General features: G+C 41.0%; 1 protein-coding gene across 1 annotated transcript in view; it reads right to left on the reverse strand.

The window, feature by feature from the left end:
- CCDC30 (coiled-coil domain containing 30) overlaps nt 1-18,519 on the reverse strand; it is a 175,314-nt gene that overhangs the window by 54,491 nt on the left and 102,304 nt on the right. The window contains exon 8 of the mRNA XM_026455725.1: nt 16,352-16,514. Coding sequence (XP_026311510.1) covers nt 16,352-16,514 — 163 coding nt within the window. The remainder of the gene's footprint in view (nt 1-16,351; nt 16,515-18,519) is intronic.

The raw sequence follows: 18,519 nt of genomic DNA on the forward strand, positions 1-18,519 counted from the left end.
AAGAGTGACCTTGGGCCAGGTGCAGTGGCTCATGCTTGTAATTCCAGCATTTTGGGAGGCCAAGGCAGGTAGATCACTTGAGCCCAGGAGTTCAAGACCAGCCTGGGCAACATACTGAAACTCTGTCTCTACATGCAATAATAATAATTAAAAAAATAGCCAGGCATGGTTGCACGTGCCTGTAGTCCCAGCTACTTGGGAGGCTGAGGCAAGAGGATCACTTAAGTCCAGGCAGTTGAGGCTGCAGTGAGCCATGATGGCACTACTGCACTCCAGCCTGGGCGACAGAGTGAGACCCTTTCTAAAAAAAATAGTGACTTTGTTTGCTCTTTTGATTGACTGAAACTTGGACACAAAAGTGACTTATATTAAATGATATCAAGCTGCCAAACTTCTTTGGCATAAGGGAGAGAAAGGAATCCAAAAGTTTAAGCAGATGGGAAATTTGGAGTGGGTTTAAAGTTACTCTTCATAACCATGGGAATCCAAAAGATACTCCCCTCACCAAGGCTTTACCAAATAACACTGGTAAGAAAGCACCAAATTACTTGAAATGCTATATAATGCTAACCTATTGAGGATAATAGTGGCGGTGCTAACATTGAAATGGCTCCCTGATTTTAATGGGGATGATGGTACTACACAGTGTCAGAGGTCAAGCGGCAGTGCTTAACTTCCAGATACAAGGTAAGTATTATTAATGTTAGTAGGAAACTGGGCCAGAGATACAATCAAAGGGTTTGACCTATTGCTATCTTGTCATAGTTAATTGATAACAATGACTGTAGGACTAAAATATACAGGCAGCCAATTAAAGTCTTACTTGAAATGTATTTTCAAACAAAGAAGTAAGTAAATAAATAAATAAATAGAACCCCTTAGGTCTGGTGAACAGAGGCCCAACTTAAATGATAAGAATGGAAAGTAATGGCCTCTTCTTGTTCAATCCCTAGGCCTGGGTCAGCCCACAGATGCAGAGTCCTTAGAATGATGGGAATGCTAGGTTTTCTAAAGGAAAAACCCTGTGATACTGACACAAATATGTGATCTTCTCCCAAACATTCCCCAAAGAGGACCTGTAGTCTCTTATCAAAGTGACTGGGCATTGGAGAAAGAGAATTATATAGACTTTTGAGGAACTGCAGTACAGTGATTCCGAGTCAACACTAATACCTTGGAATCCAAAACACCATTTAATTTCACAATTCAGAGTGTGGACCTTAAGGAAATGAGGTGAAAAATGGAGTTAAAAATCACAGTGTATCTTAGGACATGTCTGCAGTGATTCAATGGCTACATGTATGTTTCTGAATCTCCTCAGTGGCTATTTCCCTAATTCTTGAATGTATAGTCAGAATAATCTGGAATAGCAGACTCTCCATACTGGCTTTCAACCTGAGGAGTGAGGGCTGTTGATGCAAGAAAAGGCCAAGTGCTTGGAGTTGCCTCTTTAGATTCTGGAATCAACATACACCACATTTGTTCCTTCAACTCATTTAATTTAATTTAATTTTTTAAGAGACAGAATCTCACTCTCAAATGCCTTTCTAAAATTAACAAACCATTCCTTGCTGGCATTATTATTTTTTAGAGCTTGCATCTTGCTCTGTTGCCCATGCGGGGGTGCAGTGGTATAATCATAGCTCAGTGCAGCTTCAAATTCCTAGGCTCGAGTGATCCTCCCGCCTCAGCCTCCCAAGTAGCTAGGACTACAGGCATGTACCACCCAGCTAATTAAAAAAAAAAAATTGGAGAGACAGGGTCTTACTATGTTGCTCAGGCTGGTCTCGAACTTCTGGCCTCAAGCAATCCTTCCACCTCAGCCTCCTAAAGTCCTAGAATAACAGGTGTGAGCCACCATGTGTGTCCCTTCGACCCCTTTATTAAGTGAGGGCTACAAGTTTTTAGTGGTGTCCAAAGCAAGACATTTTTCTTGCTTCCAAGTTTTGGCAGTTATGAATAAAGCTGCTATAAACATCCGTATGCAGGGTTTTGGGTAGGCATAACTTTTTCAACTCCTTTGGGTAAATACCAAGGAGCATGGTTGCTGGATCATATAGTGAGAGTACATTTAGTTTTGTGAAAAACCAGCAAACTGTCTTCCAAAGTGACAGTGCCATTCTGCAGTCCCACCAGCAATAAATGAGTGCAAGGATATTGCTTCATATGCTTGCCAGCATTTGGTGTTGTCAGTGCTCTGGATTTTGGTTCATTCTAATAGCAATGTAGTCGCATCTCATTGTTGTTTTAATTTGCATGTCCCTGATGACATATGATGTGGACGTTTCCCATATTTCCAGTTTACTGACAGCATTTATAGTGAATGGATGTTGGATTTTGTCAAATCCTTTTTATGCATTTGCCACGGTTTGAATGATGGTGTTCCCTCCAAAATTCCTGTTGAAACATAATTCCCAATGCAACAATATTAAGAGATACAGCCTTTGGGAGGTGATTAAGTCATGAGGGCTGTGTCCTCATGAATGGAATTAGCATCCTTCTAAAAGGGCTCCCAGTTGAAGGGAGCCCCCTCTTACCCTTTTGTCCTTTCCACATGTGAAGACACAGAGTTCCTCCCCTCCAGAGGGTGCAGCAACAAAGTGCCATTTTGGAAGCAGAGAGCAGACATCATCAGACACCAATACTGCTGGCATCCCAATCTTAGACTTCCCAGCCTCTAGGACTGTAAGAAATAAATTTCTGTTGTTTATAAATTACCCAGCCTCAAGTATTTTGTTATAGCAACATAAACAGACTAAGACAGCATCAATAGATAGAATCATGTGATTTTCCTTTTTAGCTTGTTGATGCAATGAATTATATACTTTATTTTCAAATGTTGAACCAGTTTTGCATACCTGAGATAAATCACTTGATCATGGTGCATAATTCTTTGTATACATTGTCGGATTTGGTTTGCTAATATTTTGTTGAGGATTTTTATATCTACGTGAGAGATACTGGTCTATACTTTTCTTGTAATGTCTTTGGTTTTAGTATGAAGGGAATTCCAGCCTCATAGAATTAATTAGGGAGTATTCCCTCTGCTTCCATCTCCTAAAGAGACTATAGAGAATTGATTTAATTTATTTCTTAAATGTGTGGTAGAAATCACCAGTGAAACCATTTGGGCCTGTTGCTTTCTGTTTTAGAAGGTTAGTATATGGATTCAATTTCTTTAATAGATATAGTTCTATTCAGATTGTCTATTTCTTCTTGTGTGAATTTTGGTAGACTATGTCAAGGAGTTGGTCCATTTTATTTAGGTTATCACATTTGTGGGCATAAAGTTGTTCATAATATTTATTGACGATTGCTCTAGTGTTCGTGGCATCTGTAGTAATGTTCCCTCTTTCATTTCTATTATTTGTAATTTGTAATTTATGTCCTCTCTCCCTCTTTTTTTTTTGTTAGCCTGGCTAGAGGCCTATCAATTTTATTTATCTTTTCAAAGAGCCGGTTTTTAGTTTCGTTGTTCTATTGAGTTTCTATTTAAATTTCATTGATTTCTTTAAACATTTTTTTTACACAAACATCACCATGTTAGATAATTTCATTGATTTCTCCTCTAATTTTTATTTTTTTTTCTGCTTACTTTGGATTTAATGTGCTCTTCTTTTTGTAATTTTCTAAGGTCGAAACTTAGATAATTGATTTTAGATCTTTTTTTCTCTTCTGTATATTTTCAAATACCCTGTCTTGAGCTCACTGATTCTTCTGCTTTATCCATTCTGCTGTCAACAGCCTTCAGTCCATTTTTCAGTTCAGCAATTGCATTTCTCACAGTTCTAGGATTTCTGTTCGATTTTTAATAATTTCAATATATTTGTTGAATTTATCTGATGAATTTCTGAATTTCTTTTCTGTGTTATCTTGGAATTCACTTAATTTCCTTAAAACTGCCATTTTGAATTCTTGATCCAAAACCTCACACATCGCCATCTCGTTAGGGCTGGTCCACTGTCTCTTGCTTTGTCTGTTTGGGGAGGTCATGGTTTCCTGTTTGCTGCTGTTCTTTTGGGCTTACATCTTTGTCTTCACGTTGAAGGATTAGTTATTTATTCCAGTCTTTGCTGACTGGCTTCTTTTGGTCTTTCTAGGGTATGTTTGCTTAGAGGTTCTTTGAAGTTCACCTATTGAATCCCCTTTACCCTAGGTCACTGCCTCCTTTTCAGGACTAGATGGGTGCCTTAAGCCAAGGTTTGCCTCAGTTCTCCAAAACATTTGGAGTGCTGCTCATCCTGGATTGTGGTTGGGGGTGTCCCAAAATGGGATGCCCTGGCTATGTGGGAAGGCTAGCTAGGGGTTCATGCCCAGAAGACTCATGGACTGTGCCTCATACAGCATGGTGGTGCAGAACAGCCACTCTGATTTTGCATCTCCTTTGGCTGAGATAAACAGGACGATTTTGTGGGCTGGGGTTGTTAGTCCCAATCCCTCTCTTTGTTTCAAGCTGCCTTCATGGGTTTTTCTCCCTTCAGACACTCACAATGCTTCCCGTCTTTCTTCTCTTCTAATATATACATTCAATGCCATAAATGTCCTTCAAAGAACCACTTTCCAACAAATTTTGATAAGTTGTATTTTCACTTTCATTTAGTTCAAAATATTTTGAAATTTCTCTTGTGATTTCTTCTTTGACTTTTGTCTTTACAAGTCTGTTGTTTAATCTCCAAGTATTTGGGAGTTTTTCAGCTATCTTTCTGTTACTGATTTCTAGTTTAACTCCATTAGGGTCTGTATTAGTCGGTTCTCACACAACTATAAGGAAGTACCTGAGACTGGGTAATTTATGAAGAAAAGATATTTAATTGACTTGCAGTTCCACAGGCTATACACGAAGTATGACTGGGAGGCCTCAGGAAACTTACAATCATGGTGGAAGGTGAAGGGGAAGCAAGACATGTCTTACCACAGCGGAGCTGGGGAGAGAGAGAGAAAGAGGGAGGGAGGGAGGGAGAGACAGCGCAAGAGTGACAGCGAGAGAGAGAGAGAGAGAGAGAGAGAGAGAGAGAGAGAAAGCGCACAGGGTGAAGTGTTACACACTTTCAAACAACCAGATCTCATGAGAACTCTGTCATGAGACAGCACTAGGGGGATGGTGCTAAACCATCAGAAACCACTCCGATGATCCAATCACCTCCCACAAGGCCCCTCCTCTAACACTCAGGATCACCTATCAACATGAGATTTGGGTGGGGACACAAAGCCAAACCATATCAGGGTCTGAGAGCATGCATTGCATGATTTCTATTCTTTCATGTTTGTTCATGTGTGTTTTATGGCCCAGAATGTGGTCTATCTTGATTAACGTTCCATGAGAGCTTGAGAAGAATGTGTAATCTGCTGTTGTTGAATGAAGTAGTCTATAGATGTCCACTATATCTGGCTGGTTTATAGTGGTGTGGATTTCAACTATGTCCTCACTGATTTTCTGCCTGCTGGATCTGTCCATTGCTGATAGAGGGGTATTAAAATCTGCAATGATAACAGTGAATTCACCTACTCCTCCTTGCTGTTGTATCAATTTTTGCCTCACATATTTTGACATTCTTTTGTTAGGCACACACATATTAAAGATTCTTTTTGTCTTCTTGGAGAATTGACCTTTTAAATCATTAAATAATGTTCCTCTTTATCCTGGATAAGTTCCTGATATGATTTGGTTCTGTTTCTGCCCCCCCCAAATCTCATGTTGAATTGTGATCCCGAGTCTTGAAGGTAGGGCCTGGTGGAAGGTGATTGGATCATGGGGATGCTTTCTAATGGTTTAGCTCCATGCCCTTAGTGCTGTCTGGTGATAGAGTTGTCACAAGATCCAGTTGTTTGAAAGTATTTTGCACCTCCCACCTCACTCTCTTCCTACTCCAGCCATGTAAGATGTGCCTTGCTTCCCCTTTATCTTCTGCCATAATTGTAAGTATCCTGAAGTCTCCCCAGCCATGTAGGATGGAGAATCAATTAAAACTCTTTTCTTTATAGATTACCCAGTCTCAAGTATGTCTTTATAGCAGCATGAGGACAGACTAATACACTTCCCTTGCTCTGAAGTATGTGCTGTCTGAAATGAATTTAGCTACTCTCACTTTCTTTTGATTAGTGTTAGCATGTTACATTCTTCTCCATCCATTTAATTTTAATTTACATGTGTCTTTATATTTAAAGTGGGCTTCTTGTAGACAACATATAGTTGGGTTTTGTTCAACTTTGACCAATTTAGACATTCTCTTTTAATTGGTGCACTTAAATCATTGATGTCTACAGTGATTATTAATATAATTGGATTAATATCTACCATATTTATTACTCTTTTCTATTAGTTGTTCTTTGTTGCTATTTTTGTCTTCCATGCTTTTTATGCCTTTTGTGATTTTAATTGAGCATTTAATATGATTCCATTGTCTCTCCTTTCTTAGGGTATCAGTTGTACTTCTTTCTATTTTTTCTAGTGGCCCTAGAGTTTAAAATATATAACTAACCCAAATCTGCTTTCAAATAACACTATACCACTTCACAGGTAGTATGAGTACCTTATAATAAGAAGATAATCCTAATTCTTCCTTCTTGTCCCTTATATCATTGTTGTCACTAATTCACTTACACATAAGCATATCTAAGTGTACATATGTGTGTGTATATTTATGCACACAATTATATATGACACACATAATCAAATACATTGTTGCTATTATACTGAACAACTTACCTCTTAGATCAACTAAAATTTAAAAATGAAACTTTTTATTTACCTTCACTTATTTATTCTCCAATGCTTTTCCTTCCTTATGTAGATCCTGGTTTCTGGTCTATATTTTATTTCTCTTCTCTCTAAAGAACTTCTTTTAACATTTCTTGCAAGGTAACAGATTCCCTTAATTTTTTTTGTCTGAGAAAGTATTTCTCTTTCACTTAGAAACAATTTTTTGTTGTTGTTGTTGAGACGGAGTCTTACTATGTTACCCAGGTTGGTCTCAAACTCCTGGTCTTGAGCAATCCTTCCATCTTGGCCTCCCAAAGTACTGGGATTACAGGTGTGAGCCACCACACCTGGCCCTCACCTTTACTTTTTTTTTTGAGACAGGGTCCCACTCTGTCACCCTGGCCGAAGTGCAGTGGCATGACCAACTTGGACATTCTCTTTTAATTGGTGCCTTTAAACCATTGATGTCCAAAGTGATTATTAATATAATTTGATTTATATCTACCATATTTATTACTATTTTCTATTAGTTGTTCTTATTCTTTGTTGCTACTTTTGTCTTCCATGCTTTTTCTGCCTTATATAATTTTAATTGAGCATTTTATATAATTCGATTGTCCCTCCTTTCTTACTGTATCAGCTCATTGCAGCCTCAACCTCCTGGGCTCAAAAAATCCTTCCACCTCAACCCACTCCCAGACCTCCACCCCCACCCCCAGTAGCTGGAATTAGAGATGCATGCCACCACATCCAGCTAATATATATATATTTTTTGTAGAGATAAGGTTATCACTATGTTGCTCAGATTGATCTTGAACTCCTTGGCTCAAGAGATCCTCCTGCCTCGGCCTCCCAAAGTGCTGGGATTACAGGTATAAGCCACCATGCCCAGCTTCCCTCACTTTTGAAGGATAATTTTGCAAGGTACAGAATTCTAGGTTGGTAATTTTTTTTGTCAATACTTTACTATTTATGTATTTATTTATTTCACAGGCCAGAATGCAGTGGCGCAATCATGGTTACTGCAGCTTTGAACTCCTGGGCTCAAGCGATCCTCCCACCTCAGCCTCCCAGGTAGTTGGGATTGCAGATGGTGCTCCACCACACCTGGCTAAGGTTTTTTTTTTTTTTTTTTCCACTTTTTTGTAGAGATTGGAGTCTCACTATGTTGCTCAGGCTGGTCTTGAACTCCTGGCCTTAAGTGATCCTCCTGCTTCAGCCTCCCAAAATGCTGGGGTTACAGGTGTGAGCCACTGTGCCTGGCCATTTTTTTTAAAAAGGGAGATCCTTGCTTTGTCCCCTAGACTGGAACGCAGTGGCATGATCACAACTCACTGCCGCCTAGACCTTCGGGCTCAAGCAGTCCTCCTCCCTCAGCCTCCTGAAGTGGTATAGTGTTATTTGAAAGTGGACTTGGGTTAGTTGTATATTGTAAACTCTAGGGCCACTCAGCTGGGACCACAGGTGTGCACCACCATACCCAGCTAATTAAAAAACTTTTTTTTGGTAGGGATGGGGTTTCACCATGTTGCCCAGGCTGGTCTCAAGTGACCTTTCTGCCTCGGCTTCTCAAAGTACTGGGATTATAGGTGCGAACCACTGTGCCTGGCCTCAACACTTTAAATATTTCACTCCACTCTTCTCTTGCTTACATGGTTTCTGAAGAAAAGTCGGAAGTAAGTCTTATCTTTGTTCCTCTCTGGGTGAGGCTGTTTATTTTTTCCTCTTTCAGGATTTTTTTTTTTCTCTTTGATTTTCTGTCATTTGAAAATTTTATGCCTAGATGTAGTTTTTCAGGCATTTATCCGCTTGATGTTCTCTGAGCTTCCTGAATCTCTGGTTTGGTGTCTGACATTAATCTCAGGAAATTCTCAATCATGATTATTATTTCAAATATGTCTTCTGTTCCTTTCTCTATTTCTTCTCCTTTGGTTATTTCCCATATATATCTATCATACCTCTTACATTTATCCCACAGATCTTAGATATTCTGTTGTTTTTGTTTGTTTGTTTTCGCATTTTTTTGTTTGCTTTTCAGTTTTGTAGATTTCTATTAAGGTGTCCTCAAGGACAGAGGCTCTTTCCTCAGTTGTATGCAGTCTATTAATAAGCCCATCAAGGTATTCATTTCTGTTACAGTGTTTTTGATCTTGACTTAAACATCAAAAACACTGTAATGGAATTTCTATGTGGTTCTTTCTTAGGATTTCCCTCTCTCTGCTTGCATTGTCCATCTCTTCTTGCATGTGGTCTACTTTATTCATTAGAGCCCTCAGCACATTAATCATAGTTATTTAAAATTTCTGGTCTGATAATTTCTATATTCCTGCTGTATCTGAGTCTGGTTCTAATGTTTACTCTGTCTGCTCAAACTGTGTTTTTTGCCTTTTAGTGTGTCTTGTAATTTTTTCTTGATAGCGAAACATGATGCATTGGGTAAAGGAAACTGCTGTTAAATGGGTCGTTAGTGATGTGGTGGTGAGGTGTTGGGATGGATGGGTGGCATTCTATAGCTCTATGATTAGGTACAGTCTTTTAGTAAGCCTGTGCCTCTGGACTGTGAACTTCACATGTGCTTGTTTTTTTCTCCACCCACCTCTCTTTTTGCGGGACAAGATGGCTAGAGTTGGCTGGAGTTGGATATTTCTATTTCCCTAGGTCTGTTAGCCTCTGACAAAACCCCAGCAGCTTAGGCTTTGGTTAGTTTCTCCTGCGGGCTGACCTTGTTAGGAAGTTTCAAATGCTCCTCTTCTCTCCCCCTGCTGGAAGCAAAAGGGGATTTTTCTCAGATATTCACTATAAGAACCTGGTATGCTAAAGGAGGTAGCACTCACAAATGTGTCTAAGTCCCCTAATGACTGGGTCCCTCTGGAGTTTCTCTCTCTCAGACTTGATACGCTGAGCCTCCAGCAATCCACCATTTACTGTAGGTTTCCGAACCTGGGCACTGGCCCTCATGAAGGTTTTGCTCCAGTAAGTTGTGATTGTCTGTATTTGCCTATAGGTATCTCTAATTTTCGGGGTAGTGGTTTGGACTGTGACCTCTCTCCTCTGAAGGATCTAGGGAAATGTGTTGATTTTTCAGTTTGTTTTGCATTTCACTTGTTGTCAGGATACAGTGACAACTTCCAAGCTTCTTACATGCTGGATCAGAACCTAGAAGTCTGTTTCACATGTTTTTGCTCACCACAGGGCATTTGCACCAGAGGCGTCTCTCAATAATCAGATGGAACAAACAGTGCCTTCTGTACATGTCAATTAGCCTCTTTCTAGCACCCATTTGCCTGCTTAGTGGGCTCATGGACAAAGTGCATGATAGCAGGAATATATATTTTTCAGGGAGTCACTAAGGCTAATCCACTTAATTTGCCAAATGCCAAGAACCCAATATAAATGCTGAGCAAGTAATATGGCACCATCTCCTGGGAGAACCAGCAAGCAACCTGGTAGCAGGTTCATTACCTTTCTATCATGGATAGAATGACAATTTGTTCTCAGTGGACTAGAGACTTATTTTAAATATGGATTTGCTTTTTCTTTTGTTTTTCTTTTTCTGAGACAGCGTCTTGCTCTGTTGCCCAGGCTGGAATGCAGTGGCGCAATCTCAGCTCACTGCAACTTTTGCCTCCCGGGCTCAAGTGACTCTCCTGCCTCAGCCTCCCGAGTAGCTGGAATTACAGGCATGCGCCTCCACACCCGGCTAATTTTTGTATTTTTAGTAGAGAGAGGATTTCTCCATGTTGGCCAGGATGGTCTCGAATTCCTGACCTCAAGTGATCTGCCCTGCCTTGGGCTTCCAAAGTGCTGGGATGGCAGGTATTAGCCACCACGCCTGGCCTGGATTTGCTTTTTCTGTCCATAATGCTTTTGCCAGGACCACCATCTGTGGACTTACCAAATTCCTTATTTCTTGTCATGATATATAACTCAGATCTAGACTTGTAGTAATAATAAAAAAACCCGAAACATTGCTTCTGACCAAGAAAATCATTCTACAGTAAGAAAAGTGAAACAATGGCTTATATAATCATATGATTCATTGGTCCTACCATATATCCTGTCATGCAGAAAAACCAATCTGGAAAAAAAAAAAAAAAAACAGTGAAATTACCTATGGAAGACTTAGCTATGATGCTGGCCGGGTGACAACACTTCATAGGTTTGAGGTGCTGTCTTACAAGATGATGTATAAACTTTTAACTGTGATTGATACATGATATTATTTCTCCCCTAGCCAGAATACATGAAAAGGGACCAAGAGATGAAATTGGGAGTGGCTTCTTATGCCAATACCCATTAGCAAAATGTGTGCTATTGTATTACTGGTAGTTAACTTTATAATTTTTTCTGTTTTAATTTTTAAAATTTTCATTTCTTATTTTATTCAGAGCAGAAGACCATGATGTTTTAATTTAAGAAATGAGGTCTTGCTATGTTGCCCAGTCCGGAATACAGGGGCTATTCACAGGTACAATCATAGCATAGTGAGCCTTGAACTTCTGGCCACAAGCAATCCTTCTGCCTCAGCCTCCTAAACAGCTAGTACTACAGGCACATGCTTAATTATAAGTTCCTGGCTTCTAATTAAGCTTTTTCTTTTTTCACTTGAGGTCTCACTCTGTCACTCAGGCTACAGTGCAGTGACACAAACATAGCTCACTGAAGCCTTGACCTCCTGGGCTCAAGCAATCCTCCCACCTCAGCCTCCCAAGTAGCTAGAGGTGCAGGTGCACACCATCGGGCCCAGCTAATTAAAAATTTTTTTTGTAGAGACAGGGCCTTGCTATGCTGCCTAGGCCGGTCTCAAACTCCTGAGCTCAAGCAATCCTCCCACCTCAGCCTCCTAAATCATTGGGATTACAGTTGTGAGCCACCACATCTGGCCTATAATTAAGTTTTAATGTTATAGTATATCTATACATGTGGATTGAGACTGAATTAATGAACATCACCCCAAAATAATCATAGATACTGATTGGACTTTGAGTATTCTTTATTTTTATGCAGACAGTATGTCTTTATATGACTTATAGTGCATCATATTAAGTGGAAGCATGATATTCTTCTTGTAGTTTAGAAGTTAAGCCACAAGGTAAAAGCATTTGTATGGATGCTGAGTATCCAAAGTGGACTGTGCTAGAACTCAACATGACTCCACTCTTCTAAGGTTTCCCCTGGGCCATGAGCTTGGAAGCCTGAAAACCGCATTTTCCAGACTCCCCTGCTAGCAGGGACCAAGTGTAGTTTCTGCAGATGAGAGGAACTTGCACACAATTTGGAAAGCATAAGGGAAGGAAAAGTAATTTTTCTTGTGTTACTGTGGTATAATACATACATATTTTGATCTTTGTCCTATTTCCTGGCATGCTGCTCCTAAAACTCTTGGAATCTCTGAAGTGGTAAGTGTCTTTTTGTAAACTAATGAGAAGACTGATGGCAGGGGGTGGGGAGACTCTTGGGTGGCCTCAGGATGTGGGCAGGTTGCCAGGGGTACCACTATATGATTAGAGAGTTGAAACTTTCAGCCTCACCCAGAATTCCCAGGAAGGGAGAGGGACTAAAGGTTGAGTTAATCACTAACAGTTAATGATTTAACCAATCATGCCTACATAATGAAGGCTTCATAAACCCCCAAAAGGACAGGGTTTAGAGAGCTTCTAGGTTGCTGAATATGTGGAGGTCCTGGGAGGGTGGTGTGATCAGAGGTCATGGAAACTCCACATCCCTTTCCACATGCCTTGCCCTATGTATCTTCCATCTGGCTGTTCCTGAGTTGTATCTTTTTATAATCAGCCAGTAATCCAGTAAGTAAACTGTTTTCCTAAATTCTGTGAGCCATCCTAGCAAAAGATCAAACCCAAGGAGAGGGTTGTGGGTACCTCTGATTTATAGCTGGTTGGTCAGAAGCATAAGCAAAAACCTGGACTTGCAATTGGCATCTCGAATGGGGGCAGTATTATAGGACTGAGACCTTAACTCATGGGATCTGATGCTATCTTCAGGTAGATAGTGTCAGATTGACTTACATTTTTGTACATCCAGTTGGTGTCCACAGAGAATTGGAGAATTTCTTAGCATGGGGAAAAACTCACATAACTGGTGTCAGAAGTTGTATTTGGCCATTTTTGCATTGCTATAAAGGAATACCTGAGACTGGGTAATTTATAGAGAAAAGAAGTTTAATTGGCTCATGGTTCTGCAGGATACAGAAAGCATGGTGCCAGCATCTGCTCAGCTTCTGGTGAGGGCCTCAGGAAGCTCACAATCATGATGGTAGGTGAAGTCGGAGCAGACATGTCATATGGTGAGAGGAGCAAGAGAACGGGGAGAGGTGTCACATTATTTATTTATTTATATTTTAAATTTTATTTATTTATTTTTTGAGACAGGGTCTGGCTCTGTTGTCTAAGCTGGAGTGCAATGGCATGATCTCAGGTCACTGCAAATTCCGCCTCCCAGGTTCAAGCCATCTTCCCCACCGCAGCCTCCTGAATAGCTGAGACTACAGGTGCATGCCACCACACCCAGCTAATTTTTGTATTTTTTTGCACAGATGGATTTCTCCATGTTGCCAAGGCTGGTCTCAAACTCCTGAGCTCAAATAATCCACTCACCTTGGCCTCCCAAACTGCTGGGATTACAGGCATGAGCTACCATGCCTGGCTACATACTTTTAAACAACCAGATCTCATGAAGAGCACACTCACTATTAGGGGGACAGCACTAAGCCATTCATGATGGATGCACTCCAATGACCCAAACACCTCCCTCAGACCCAACCTCCAACAACGGGGATTACATTTCAACATGAGATTTGGAGGGGACAAAGATCCAAACTGTATAATTCCACCCATGACCCCTCAAATTGCATGCCTTTCTCACACTACAAAATACAATTATGCCCTACCAATAGTCCCCAAAAGTCTTAACTCATTGACCATCAAGTCCAAAGTCCTAAGTCTCTTCTGAGACTTATCTCCTTCCACTTATGAGCCTGTAAAAATCAAAATAAGTCATTTAATCCCAAGATAAAATGGTAGTACAGGCTTTAGGTAAACATCACAATTCCAAAAGGGAAAAATTAGCCAAACAAAAGAGTCAGGCCGGGCACAGTGGCTCAAGCCTGTAATCCCAGCACTTTGGGAGGCCGAGACGGGCGGATCACGAGGTCAGGAGATCGAGACCATCCTGGCTAACACGGTGAAACCCCATCTCTACTAAAAAATACAAAAAACTAGCTGGGTGAGGTGGCGGGCACCTGTAGTCCCAGCTACTCAGGAGGCTGAGGCAGGAGAATGGCGTAAACCCGGGAGGCGGAGCTTGCAATGAGCTGAGATCTAGCCACTGCACTCCAGCCTGGGTGACAGAGTGAGACTCTGTCTCAAAAAAAAGATTCAATAGGCCCCATACAAGTCTAAATCTCAGCAAGGCAGTCATTAAATCTTAAAGCTCCAAAATACTCTCCCTTGACTCCATGTCCCACATCCAGGGCACAATGGTGAAATGGGTAGGCTCCCAAGGCCTTCAGTAGCTCTTCTCCTGTGGCTTTGCAGGCCACAGCCCTTGTGGCTGATCTCACTGGTTGGAGTTCGGTGTCTGAGGCTTTCCCAGGTACAGGGTGCAAGCTGCCTGTGGAGCTACCATTCTGGGGTCTGGAGGGCAGTGGCCCACTTCTTATAGCTCCAATAGGCAGTGCCCCAGTGGGGACTCTGTGTGGGGACCCCAACCCCACGTTTCCCCTCAGCATTGTCCTATTAGAACTTCTCTGTGAGGGCTCTGCCCCTGTGGCAGGGTTCTGCCTGGGCACTCAGGCTTTCTCACACATCATCTGAAATCTATGTGGGAGCTGCCAAGCCTCCTTCACTCTTGCAATCTGTGTGCCCACAGGTTTAATACCACATGGAAGGCACCAAGGCTTATGGCTTGCATCCTCTGGACAGGCAGCCTTAGCTGTATCTGGGGTCCTTTGAGCCACAACTGAGCTGTAGTACCCTGCTGGGATTCTTTCTCTGCCACATGGCCAGGCTGCAAATTTGCTGAATTTTAATGCTCTGCTTCCCTTTTGAATATAAGTTCTAACTTTAAGTCATTTCTTTCCTCCCATATCTGATCATAGGTTGTTACAAGGAGTCAGGCCACATCTTGAATGCTTTGCTGCTTAGAAATTTCTTCTGCCAGAGACCCTAACTTACCACTCTTAAGTTCAAACTTCCACAGATCCTTGGTACATGAACACAATGCAGGATTTCTTTGCTAGGGTATAACATGAGTGATATTTATTCCAGTTCCCAATAACTTCCTCATTTCCATCTGAGACCTCACTAGGCTGGCCTTTACTGTCTATATTTCTATCAGTATTTTGGTCACAACCATTTAACCAGTCTCTAAGAAGCTACAAATTCTCATCCTCTTTTTTTTTTTTTTTTTTTTTTTTTTGAGGCAGGGTCTTGCTGTGTCACCCGGGCTGTAGTGTAAGGGCATGATCATGGCTCACTGCAACCCCGACCTCCCAGCTCAAGTGATCTTCCCACCTCAGCCTCCTGAGTAGCCGGTACTACAGGTCCGTGCCACCATGTCTGGCTAATTTGTTATTTTTTTGTTGAGACAAGGTCTCACTATGTTGCTCAGGCTGGTCTCGAATTCCTGGCCTCAAGCAAGCGCTGGGGCTCCTGGTCCTCCTGTCTTCTACTGAGCCCTCCAAACTCTTCCAATCTCTGCCTGTTACCCAGTTCCAAAGTTGCTTCCACATTTTCAGGTATCTTTTTCAGCAATGCTCTGCTTCTTGGTACCAATTTTCTGCGTCAAGCTGTTCTTGCACTGCTATAAAGAAATACCTGAGACTGGGTAATTTATAAAGAAAAGAAGTTTAATTGGCTTACAGATATGCAGACTATACAGGAAGCATGGTATTGCCATCTGCTCAGCTTCTGGTGAGGGCCTCAGGAAGCTAACAATCATGGTGGTAGGTGAAATGGGAGCAGACATGTCACATGGTGAGAGTGGGAGCAAGAGAGAGCAGAGAGGTGCCACACACTTTTAAACATCTAGATCTCACAATAAGTCATTATCGTGAGGACAGCATCAAGTCATTTATGAGGGAGCCACCCCCATGACCAAACCACCTCCCCACAAGCCCCACCTCCAACGATGGGGATTACATTTCAGCATGAGATTTGGGGAGGAGAATCATCCAAACTATATCAGAAGTGAAGTATTGAGAGCGGTACGAGTACAGAAAGAAGAAACAGGTTTATTTGTCTTTCCCCTCAACAGTTCTCTAGCACTAGCAGATGGATAAAAGGGCAGACAACAGATGAGACATTTGTAGGAGCTTCAGGAGAGTTCCTGCAAATTCTCCACTTTGACGCTGCAGGAGGTGACTTCTCTGTGATTTCTGAATTTCTGGATTTATTGAAAGCTAGCAGCAGTCCTTTCTGACTCTACTCTCCCCTGGTCCCTTCCATCTGTTTTGTAACCTCTTATTCCCTGTGTTAAATCTCTTCTTGCTTGAAATACCTAGAGTAGATTCTACTTTCCTGACTGAACCCTGACTAAACAATTAAGTTTAGAAAAGTGCTAGGCACTCAATAACAATTAGCTGTGACTAACGGGAATAGGAAAACTGAGAAGCATGTCTATTTACTTTCTTACCTCATCATATTTTCTTTTCTCATTTTCCAGTTGTTTAAGTAGGGCCTCTTGTTGCTGAATTCTGGATTGTTGCTGAGAACAGGTCATTTCCAGTAGATTTTCTTTATCTTGTAAGGTTCTCACTTGCCTGTGTAACTCATCTACGTTCTGATATAGGAGTTTCCTGAGGGCAATTAATGTACATTAAATCACACTATGAATTGCAAATGAAATTCAGACCTAAAATTTTATGGCATCACAAGGGATTTTTTTTTTTTTTTTTTGGTTCAATGAAGTAGGGTATGTGTCTATAAGCTAAAGGGACCAACACAGGGAACCTCTTTTGTGACAGAAGCTTTCCTTAGTTCTCTCACTCACTCATCAAAATGACCCTATGAGGAAAAAGTAATTGTCTTTATTTCAGAGATGAGGAAGTTGTGGTACAGAGAACAGTTAAGCCAAGGTAGAGGTAGGGCTTGAATCCTGAATCCCATATTCTTTCTTCCTTACTGCTTTATGAGTGGAGCCCTTCATCTTCTGGGTTCAAGGTAATGTTAGTTAAAAGCACTATTGATACTAATAAGCACACATTAACACTGCTATAAATGAATCATAAATGAACCTGCATTTTATGAGAAAAATTATCATTTTCCAAAAGAGGGCAAAGGAACTCTGAGAATTTTACCCCAAATATGGTACCCTGGTATACTAAATATTTTGAATGAAAGGCCCTTAGAGATCAGCAGATGCTAGAAGAGGCTTTTCCCTTATCTGCATGAAGACTGGACTTACCAAGGAGAATAATTATACCCATCGCCTCCCTGAAATTGCATTATTTATGGGTCTTCAGAAAAGAAGATTGAGGAATATAACAACTCCTCCACAGACCTTTTCACAAGACAACGACTATCTCTTAAACTCATTCAAATTCCCAGGAGAATAATTTATGAATTAATTTTTTTGTTTCCAGGGTCCCTTCATTCTCCCTAATGAGTTACTGTCCCTTGGAATTGTCTACATTCCTCATCTCCCTCTGCCCTGGAAACGGGTATATAAGCTTCTGCAACACACTCAGCTATTGGGTTATCACACTTGATTTTCCTCACCCCACGTTAATAAAATTGTGTTTGCTTTTTCTCCTATTAATCTGCCTTTTGTCAGTTGGCTTTTCAGAAAACCTTCAGAAGGGGAGGGGACATTTTCCCTTCACCCCTACAAGGGCCATTAACACTTTGCTCTTTCAGTCTCATTATGAAACTGGCCCAACTGTCCCATAGAAATTATATTTATAGTTTTTTGAACAAATGTAGAAATGTACCCTCCCAGTCTTAAAACTTGAAATTTATATCTGAGTTCCTCCCTCAGGAGACTGACCCTCAGGCAAGAAACTAAATTCACCAGATCATAGCATCCAGAAAATGAGATGCCTCATTCCTTATGATTGGTTCCTTACCCCTCACTAATTCCTGTTTTACATTGCTTCCCTGCTATAACCCCCCAAATTTTAGTTGGTCAGGTAGATAGATTTGAGACTGATCTCCCATTCTCCTCAACTGTGGCACCCTAATAAAGCCTTCTTCCCTGGCAATACTCATTGCACTAAGCAATGGGACCTAGACCAAACCCTTGGCATTTCAGTAATAGAGTACAGTTTGTGGAAAGAGTTTTCTGAGGATTTCAGACCAAGGTTCTCTGGACTTAGGAGATTCATCTCGAAGACTGTGATGATGATAATGAAATAGTACTGGTGGGCAAAAGTCTCACCTGCATGCTAGGGCAGTAAAATACTGACATTAGACAAATAAGTTTGCTTTCTCTAACTTCAGTATTCTGAGAAATCAACAGGTTATTGGGGGATGATTATATTTGAGACATGGGCTCACATATCTCCACCTCTAGTTCTTCTCCTTATGTTTCTTGGATATAAGTGCAGACTCTCCAAGGACTGCTATAGCTAATTTTCTACCATTCACATCTACTTCTACAGCAATATCCTCTCTTTCATCTCTCCTTCATCTAATTAACTGTATACCTGCTATTATGGCCTACTTCTTTTTGGTTACACTCTCAATTTCCAAACTAAGAGAGAAGCCTTGGAACTAAAAGAGAAGTTTTGATCCACTGAAACTAAAAACACTTGAGTTATTGGCAGTAAAATTTGAGAGCTGAAAACTAGAATTGGAAAGTAG

The sequence above is a fragment of the Piliocolobus tephrosceles genome, chromosome 1, assembly GCF_002776525.5.
Source record: "Piliocolobus tephrosceles isolate RC106 chromosome 1, ASM277652v3, whole genome shotgun sequence".
Lineage (NCBI taxonomy): Eukaryota > Metazoa > Chordata > Mammalia > Primates > Cercopithecidae > Piliocolobus > Piliocolobus tephrosceles.